Raw genomic sequence first — 9,424 nt, 5'->3', positions numbered from 1 at the left:
TTTCTTGCGTTCTTGTCTCAGCTCGCTACCTTAGTGGCCCTTCATGTGCAGCACCATAGTAATTTATCATTACCCAGTCTCCAAATTATTCTAGTGTTGATTAAATTAGTAAATGCAATCACAATCTGAAGCAAGTTAATGGAGAGAATTTATTTGGCCCTGACAGTTTTATGCATGTTTGATTAAGTATTATAAGGTTTGTTTTTGATTTTGCATAATTTAACTTTAAATCCTGCACTGGGGGGGCCATCAACTATTAATGACTGAAATAAACTCTTTTAAGATGCATATATTTATGATTTATTTCTAAACACAGTATCTTCCAGATTTGTTTTGTTCTGTTGCCAAAGTGACAAATATGTTTAAAGTAATATTTTGAGCCATTCGGTTCATGCTATAAATCTTGTGAAATGTATACAATTCCTTAAAAGTTTTGAAAGAAGTACAAGTTAGCATTTATATTGCAACAAGTGACATACAAATGTGTATGTTTGTCTCCGAAGCGTGACATAAAATATATCAGCGCTAGCCGGCCGCTGTGACTAGTACTAATGGCCCGCTCTCTGGGCTGATGATAAGTTTCATCACAAATCTTCGACGCTGTCAACACGAAACTGTTCAATCAACAGGAATATGAGTTGTGTCTTTAGTAAAATTAGCACAGGAAAGAAATACAGCCCGGAGCGCTGCCGGAGCGTTGTGGGCGGGTTCCCTTCGGGCTGAACGACAAGCGCTCCTTTCAGGATCTTACCTCTTTGAATGTCACAGCTTCAATTCATGCCTGACCTGAGGACAGTTTATTTTTTATGAAAACACACATTTATTTAAGCAGCAAAGGGGTAAAAATATTTCAGGCAGAAAACTGAATAGGGCCGTCTCGCTTTTTTTGTCATCCTGACCTAAGAAATGAAAAGGGTCGGTCTTGGCGCTGATGCTGCTGCGTCGCGCGCTCGCACACGTGCGTTTAGGTTGTGGGCTTGCTCAGTGGGGCTGCCTGACTTTTTCTGGAGGCTAGGAAAGACCTTTCCCACCCCGAGGGCTTCCTGCAGGATGCCAGGAGCCCCCCTTTGCAGCGCTTGCATTCAGCAGCATCCCTGTAATTTTCCGAGGTAAAGCTGGAAAGCCAAAGTACCTTCACAATTTTGTTGTTCGGGCTGAAATTCCCGTTTCTGGGCTGTGGCTCCAGTCCCAGGCCAGGGCGGAGGGAATTAAATGGAACGTGGCTCTCCTGCTTATCTTAGCCACCAAACAGATGTTCCCAGTTTCATGCTATTGGGAAAATGTATCGGCTTCGCACCTCCCCTTCTCCCTCCCACCAGAAGCTAAGTGGGAGACACAGAAACGGCAATTTTCTCGGAGTACACCAGCGCTTACTACTTCGCCTATAATTTCCCCTTGATGTACATCCTGCACCTCAGGCCCCTCGTGGTATTTGCAGAGCAGACGAACAGGGGGAACTGAAACCGAGTGCGAGCGCCGCGAGCAGTTGGGGCGCGGGGAGGTGTTTGGGCTGGTGCCTGAATTGCCTGTGCAGGGCAGCAGCTCTGAGTACCGGCAGATGGCTTGAGTTATTATTATTTAATGTTTTTCCACCGTGGTAAGTGGGGCAGGGAGCCAACGACAAAGTTCTGTATTCTTTCCATTACAGAAAGTAATTAAATGTAAGCAAAAACAGCAGGGAGGAAGTTTCTTTTCCTTATTTTTATACATTGCTTTTGAATTTTCCAGCACCTGTTTGTTTTTTAGAAACTTTTGGGATCTTTCTGGCCTCCCCAGCCATCCAGGTCTCCCACGTCTGCTTTTTCTAAAAGCGCTGAGCTCCTTCAGCGGGGCGAGGCCCCGGGAGAAGCAGGGTCGCTCCCAGGAGCGGGCTCTCCCAGGACACGGCCTCCCGAAGCGTAACGGCTCACGCTGCGCTGGCCACTCAGCCAGCCAGGATGTGACCCCTGAGCCCACACACGGTAGCCACCTGGCCACGAAACCCCACTGGGCGTCAGAAGAGGTCCAACCGAGGAGAAATCTCCGCCGCGCTCCTGTTTCGGGCAACGGCGTACGCCCCGCAGGTGACTCTTTCACGGGGGTGCCCCAGCCCCCTCAGGAGCGGGTCGGGCCCCAGGCCACCGGCAGCTGAAACCCCTGCGTGTGGTGACCAACCCAGCCGGCCCACGGTCCCCCCTCGGCCCGGTTTACGTTGGAAACGGCCTCGCAGGCTCCGTCCGCCTCGGCGAGGCCTACCTAGCCCCACACGCCGGTGGTGAGACCCCCACCCCCGGCCCTCCCGGACCCGCCGCGGGGCCCGCACAACCGGTAGCCCCGGCCGTCGGCCGCTCTCCTCGCCCCCCACCGCCCGCCCGGCCACACGTTGCCCGGGCAACGCGGCGCCCTCTCGCTTCCGGCCGGCGGAGGCGGCGCGGCGCGATGACGCCATCGCCGCGCGCCTCCCCGGCCGCTCCCTGACCGTCGCCGCCGTCGGCGCCACCGGCCGGAACCGGAGCGCCGCTGCCTTCTGCACATGCGCATTGCGGCGCTCGCCCGTAGGCCCGGGCCTTCCATCAGCCCGGGCCCGGGGCGCCAGGCCTCGGCGGCCGCCGCCCGACGGGGGACCATGGGCAGGACGGTGAGTGCGGGACGACACCCCGGGGCTGTGGCTGGGACCGGGAAGGAGGCGCTGGCGGCCTCACCGTGCTCCGGCGGCCGCCTCCGCCCCAGGCCTTTTCTGCGCAGCGGAACCCGGCGGGTGCGATAGCGGCCGGTCACCGCCCGCGGGGGGGGGGGGGGCGTGGGCTGGACCGGGCCCAGCGCGGCCTGCGAGTGCGGGTCGGGGCCGGGGGCCCTGCGCACGGCCGCCCTGTCCCCGCCCCGGCGGGGCTCTGTTTTCCGTGGGGTGAGCGGCAGCCGCGGCCCGGTGCCGTGCGGGGCTGTTCCTGCCCGGCCGGCGGGGCTCCGCGCTGTCTGGGCTGAAGTCTGGGCTCGCGGGCCGGGGGGAAGTCCTGGCCGAGCTTCCTGCCTGCGGTTCCTTTCCCAGGTCGGTGCGGTTTAATTTAGGATCTGCTAGGATGTAGGAGGAGTTCGAATTCCCTCTCCTTCCGGTGCTCCCAGCTTTCATTTATCAGCACTAACCTTTATTTGTCATTGTCCCTAACCTTGTTTGGCTCCTTGTTTGGTCCCGTTGCTTCTGTCAGCTGTGAGCATTGCTGCCTTTCTGTCATCCCTCCTCCCCGAATCGTGAGTACCCTGAGCAAGAGCAGACCTTGCCTGGAGTGCGTGATAGATGAAGAGAAGTAGCGCTCTGTTTTGGTAGTTTTCTTGTCATACACTCCATTTTTAAAGGAGAGGGAGTGAAAACTCACCAAAGTGGCAGCTGGCATCGAGTTGCCTGGGCCTTAGAGCTGAAATCCTTTGAGCTGTAGGACGATACCCAGAAGAGACAGACTCAGCCTTCCAACCTCACGGCAACATGCTTTAAAACAGAAAGGCCTCAAAAAGTGATCTTGACACATGCATGCCCAAATCTGTTTTGAGGCATCGAGTGCCGGCGTACAGGTTTGGGAGCCTGCTGTTCCGCGTTCTGTTTGGCAGACGTTGGCTGCACGTGCTCTCTGGGTGAACGGTGATGGTTCTGTGCTAGGAGCAAGGTGGATGACAAGAGCTCCGTGTCTGTGATTTTCCCTCTGTGTGGCACCGAACACAGCCTAGCTGATTCTTTCCAGCCTGTGTCAGCAGGATGTGATACAGATATTATTGAGTGAGAATCTTTATGGAATTAAAAATTCATGTGTGGGGAGGGGCCTTGTAATTCTGAACTTCTTAACACACAAAATGAACAAATTGAAACTTACTCTCTTGTTTTATCTTTTAGATCAACTCATATGTAGAATGTTGTGAGTCTGTGAAGCATCTTAGCAGTTTCTTTCACTCTTCCTAGAAGGCCAGGTGTCACAGGAAAACGCCACTTTTTTGTTACAAGAATTGAGTGGCGTCCAGAAACGGCGGCGGATTACCGACCTTCTGCTGAGTGGATGGCAGCGCCGTTAACAATGTAATATTTCAGAAAGTTTACTTTGTTCTCACAGTGTCCCTCTGCTCGTGGCTGTTCCAGTGTTGATATTTGACTTTATGTAAAGAGTGTGAACCTACCAGGGGCTGTTTGTTTCTGTGCTGCGCGCAGTAAATGGGAGCAAGCTGCTGCCGCTCACAAAGAGCGAGTCTCTGCAGCTGAGCCGCTTGAGCAGTCTTCCTGGATTTCACCTGTGGAAGGTTTTACCAGAATCAAAACTCCTCCTGTAACACAGGGCTCAGCCGTGAAGCCAGTGTGTTGAGTTTGCCCCTGTAAACTACAGCGTACGCGAGCGGGGTTTGTGCTCCGTCGCTGAGGCGTGATTTGCTGAGTGCTCTCGTAGCGTGTGCGCTGATTGTCCTGCGGCTGCCCAGGGACTCAGATTGAGAAGCTATGTAAGAGTTTGCTGGGAAATGATAAGCTGCCGTTTGTGTCCTGCTGAAAGAGGTTGCGAGGAGAGGCTGCGTCGTCAGAATGGAATGCTCTGAATCCAGAGTATGTGAATTTTAACTTATCTTGCTAATTTAGTCCTCCAAAAATATCTCTGAAAACAAACACTGAGCAGTACATAAACAGCACGTAGGAAGCATGTTCAGTTGCATGCTCCAGGCAAGAAACTATGTTGTTTTTATGTGGGGTTGGTTTAGTATCTGACCAGTTTATACGGCTTGCAAAATACATTCTCGTAACACACTTCCAAGCTGCTCAGTATTTCCTTTCTACAGACAGGAAATTATGGCAGAGGGACACTTAAAATTATGATGGTGTCTGATAATTGAGAACAGACCTCAATTTCCTAAATTCCTTAATCATAAGTTAACCCATGCTCCCTTTTATTGGCCCCTGATTCATGTAGAGCCAACGGATTGCATACAAATTTCTGTAACGGCAAAAAGGAATTGGAGCTTGGGGCCGAGCAGAAGAGATCAGACCTGTGATTGCCATTTACACATAATTGGAGGCAGGAAGCAGTGAAGAGACGTATCCAGCGATGCATGTTGTATCAGAGAAGGTTTTTCATATCAAAGTATGATTTCCTGCAGCCTTATGATTTACTCTGTGATTAGTTCTGTTAATAACAAAGTAAAAAAAAATTATTGAAGTAACTTTTAAATCGCTTGAATTGTAACTTTAAGAGTAACAGGGTTTCTGGTTCGACAAAGGGAAGATCTGCCCAGATCTGAATGCCTGGGTGTGCGAGGAGAGTGGGGAAGTCCTTGTTGTTTTGTGGCGTTATCTGACGAGTGCATTGTCTGTCATTTCATAATACCCGGAATTTGGCACATCGTACGCCTGGGGTGAAGCAGAGAGCAGCTAACAGGCTACTGCTCATCACTCACACAACAACAATGGGTGTGTGGAAGGATGTTAAGATTATAAATCCTAAACACTCCAGAAGATCGAGATATTTCACTTATCTCTGCAGGTCTCAAAGGGAGAAATAAACCAATAGATGTCTTTGAAAGGCTGCCTTGCCATTGGGTGCCATGGCAGTGAGACCACAAGGCTCGGCTGAGCAAGGGGAGTTACATCCTGTGGAGTGTGAAAAACATGATTGCCTCATTGTTCTTGCAAGACCTTCCATTATTTTCAGTTTGTTTATTTGGTGAAGCTTTGCCAAGTTTTGAAATGAGCAAAAGTCTAGGATCACCGCTGTGTCTGGGCTGTAGAATTCACTTGCAAAAGTACTTGGAGAACCTTGGTTTTCTTTAAAAGAAATATGACCCAATGCAATCACATACATTAATATTACTGCTCACACAGATGGACTGCTGCAGGACGGCTGTTTGATTAAGAAGGAGAACACTGTCCCAGGTTGCCCAGAGGGACGGTGGATGCCCCATCCCTGGAAACATTCCAGGCCAGGCTGGACGGGGCTCTGAGCAACCTGATCTGGTTGGAGATGTCCCTGCTCCTGGCAGGGGGTTGGACTGGGTGGGCTTGGAAGGTCCCTTCCAACTCTGACCATTCTATGATTCTGTGATCTGTGAATGAGCCAGGATAGTTCCAGAACAAAGTTCTCTTACTTCCTGCATTGACACTGTAAAAGCTTGTAACAGGTTACAACTGGTGCTGACATGGCATGCTATGAGGAAGCTGTTTGGAATCTGACTTGGTGATGATGGAAATAGAATTGTATTTCTGTGTGTCTGCCTGATAAACAGTAAGCAAAGAAGCAAAGCAAAGTTGTTTTAAGTGAAGTTCAGTTTTGCAGAGCAGTTTTAAGTAACTGCCAAGCCAGCGAGTTATCTGCCGTGCTGCCTCTCCTTCTGCTGGGGCTACTTCAATGTGTTTTCCTTCTCTGCCTTCCTGCAGGTCTCTTCCTTCCTGGAATTTCAGCCAAGAGTTAGCATTCCCAGGCTGTTGGATCTCTTCCATGTTAATGGATAATATTTGATATGTGCCCTGTAAATCCTGCCCTGGGACTCTGTGACCGGTGGGGTGCCTGATGCCTGTAATCCCCATTCCCCGCCGGGTCCGTTCGTTCCACGGCCCCCACACGACCTGCCTGCATTCGGCCTGTGGCCCGGTAAGGACCACTCACTTGGTGCGTACCAAGTACAACAATTTCGACATCTATCTCAAATCCCGATGGATGTATGGATTCATCCGTTTCCTGCTGTACTTCAGCTGCAGCCTGTTTACCTCCATCCTCTGGGTGGCACTCTCTATCTTGTTTTGCCTTCAGTACCTTGGCATCCGGATCTTTCTGCGTTTCCAGTACAAACTCTCCATCATCCTCCTCTTACTGGGGCGAAGGCGAGTAGATTTCAGCCTCATGAATGAACTGCTCATCTACGGAATTCATGTGACCATGCTGCTAGTGGGGGGGCTGGGATGGTGTTTCATGGTATTTGTGGATATGTAAATAAAACAAGCGCATGTGGACTCAGGAGGTGACTTTTCTTCTACCCCAAAATGTGTCAGTATCTTCTTTTCTTTTTTATAGAAATTAATTTATTTATCAGTGCTACTTTTTATTGATAAATTGAGGTACTTGTCTCTGGAATTTGTATCTTTTTGAGGGTTGAGGTGCCGTTTTGATTATCGAAGTGCAACACTCGATTGGGGGTTTTTCCTTTGCACAGTGCGAGTTAATACAAATTCCTTCTAGTCCACAGGAGCCCACCTTGCTGCTGTTGTCTGGAGGACAGAAGCCAGACAGTTTTGCACCCCACGCTCAATCCATCTTCACCCGTTTTCTAAAAACGTTCCTTAGTGTCTCAGGAGTGTTGTATGTACCCTACTTGACCAGTGTTATCCTCTCTGTGTGTAGTTTGCATATTCCCCACTAAGAATATGGGGCCAAATTCAACAGAGCGTAGGGGTTTGGGTTGGTTTTTTTTTTTTTCTGTTTTGTTTTTAAACTTGTGCAAGACATGCTTTTGACCCAGTGTACTGTTCTGTTCACTTTAATATAATTACCTACCTTTGAATGGCTTTGTCCTTTTCCGGCAGTTGGTGCTGAGTAATGACTCCTACCCTGACGGAACAAATCCACGGGAGCGCTGGGAGCAGGGTTTGGTATCACGTGCTTTTGGAATTCCCAGTCACGGCACATATGTTACCATTTTGCAGTGGTGAAGGGGAACCGGTTGCAGTGGTTGTTAATGTTTAGGTCTTGACATTTGGTTCTACCTTTCCCTGATCAGTTCGAGTTTTCTCACAGAGGTGCTTCTGTCTTACGGAGTGTGGTGAGGTGAGACTGTTAACTGGGAGAGACTGAAAGCAGAGTACAATCCGAAATGACAATAATCATTCTCTGCAGTGACAGAAAACATTCTCTCTCCTACCTCTGCAACCGTCAGAGTGGGGTCACTGGAGAGCTTTACTAGCAGCTCAAGAAGGGTTTGAGCTCAGAGAGCTCAGCTTTACTGGTTTTGATCTAAGATCTCTGACGCATCCTCTCCAGTCAGTCAAGTAACTCTCCAGTCCAAAAGCTGGCTTAACGTTTATTTTTAGTCTGGTTTTGTTTGTTTTTCCTTATAATGGAATATTGCTCTTTACCTTGTGTTCTTTAAAGAACTGTTTAAAAAACAGTTGGTAAAAACGATGGAGATTCTTTTTTTCCTCCCCTGAAATCACTGGAGTCGATCATTACGGAATAAGCAAGACTGGAAATACGTGACTGTTCTTTTATGGTCTCTTTGGTCTGAGGTACGAACGTGGTTGAGAACAAAGCTGGTTTGCACACCAGGAAGGATACTTCGTATTTCAGCTTGCGAGTCTTGCAGTCTTTTGCCGACATCCTTTGACTTGTAGGCTTATAGATGCAAAATAGCCAAGCTTCTGTCTGAAGCCCAAAGCTAAAGTAAACGCAGAAATTGTCTCATTATGGAGTGTTACAGATAACGCAGAGCGAACACGCAGAGCTGAATAAATAAAGGGCTGTAGCAGTGTGAACTTTAGATTAGCCCCGCGAGAGCCAAAGGCTGTTTCTGCAGGAAAGATGTAGTGTCAGCATATGTCGCAAACCGGTGTCTGGAAGTTTTCTTCCCAGCTGTAGAGCTCCGCAGAGCTTTGTTCTGGGATCGCTCTCTGGACTGCAGGTCCTCAGTGTCCTGCAGGTCTGAGCTACAGCTTGCTCTGTGGCCAGAGGGAATTCCCAGTAATTCCCAGCCCAGTGCTTTCCTCCCCAGTACAGCTGTCAGCCTGCGGCATGGCAGCTCTGGTGTGCAGACTGCAGGACTCCCGGGGTGGCTGTGCTCAAGAATTTCTGTGTTACAGATGGCCAGCAAACAGCTCTGGCGTGAGCCGAGAGAGCAGCCGGGACCCCAGCGAGGCGCAGCCGAGAGCAGCTCGCCCTTCACAGGGGCGCAGCGTGGAGAGTGGTTGGAGGTTGGGTGGTAGGACCTTGTTTCACCTTGGAGCGGCTGTATTTCAGCACTCCTTAAAACAAGGAGTAAAAGGGTGATTTGGTGTAAATGTGGGCGCTGCTGCGCTTCCCACCCATGCCTGCTTCAGCTGGTGGGTGCTCTTTGTGACAGATACACTCAACTGCTCGACCAAATCTGTGGCTGTTTGGTTCCAGCTCCGAAGGAGGGGTCTAGGCTGTGACCAGGTCGTGAACTTCTCTAGTTCCAACCTGTTCTTTGAAAACCCACTCGGGAGCAGGGTGACACGGTGAGCTTTGATGTGTATGAGCTTGGAAACCGGAACACCAAGCATGCGATTAACACATGAATAGCAGGTGGTTCTTCCAAGACTAATTTGGTGAAGGAACAAAGGAGGTTGTGGGTACAGGAAGTCTCATACTTACCTTTTCCATCGCACACAATTTGACTATGAGCCAACCGCTTTATTCCATAAATATGAGAGCCTGAGGGAGCTGCTTTTGAGCTCTCCCTGCTAAGCAGCCGGCTGCGT

At 50.0% G+C, this 9,424-nt stretch overlaps 2 protein-coding genes across 2 annotated transcripts in view; both read left to right on the top strand.

Moving 5' to 3' along the window:
• The first annotated feature begins 2,478 nt into the window (after positions 1 to 2,478).
• TMEM250 (transmembrane protein 250) lies at positions 2,479 to 6,951 on the top strand. The gene is made up of 3 exons (XM_086764220.1): positions 2,479 to 2,617; positions 3,860 to 4,039; positions 6,374 to 6,951. The coding sequence occupies exon 3, from the start codon at positions 6,507 to 6,509 to the stop codon at positions 6,924 to 6,926; it is 420 nt and encodes a 139-aa protein (XP_086620346.1). The 5' UTR covers positions 2,479 to 2,617; positions 3,860 to 4,039; positions 6,374 to 6,506; the 3' UTR covers positions 6,927 to 6,951.
• Positions 2,483 to 9,424, top strand: part of NACC2 (NACC family member 2) — a 77,838-nt gene continuing 70,896 nt past the window's right edge. The window contains exon 1 of the mRNA XM_086764218.1: positions 2,483 to 2,617. The gene's annotated coding sequence lies outside the window, so the exon portion shown is untranslated. The remainder of the gene's footprint in view (positions 2,618 to 9,424) is intronic.

The sequence above is a fragment of the Chlamydotis macqueenii genome, chromosome 20, assembly GCF_036417535.1.
Source record: "Chlamydotis macqueenii isolate bChlMac1 chromosome 20, bChlMac1.mat, whole genome shotgun sequence".
Classification (NCBI taxonomy): Eukaryota; Metazoa; Chordata; class Aves; order Otidiformes; family Otididae; genus Chlamydotis; species Chlamydotis macqueenii.
The sequence above is the reverse complement of the archived record's forward strand: the minus strand, read 5'-3'. Positions and strand labels throughout refer to the sequence as shown.

Excerpts from the sequence above, each read along its gene's own strand:
- TMEM250 (XM_086764220.1), top strand. The coding sequence starts at position 6,507 with ATGCCTGTAATCCCCATTCCCCGCCGGGTCCGTTCGTTCCACGGCCCC.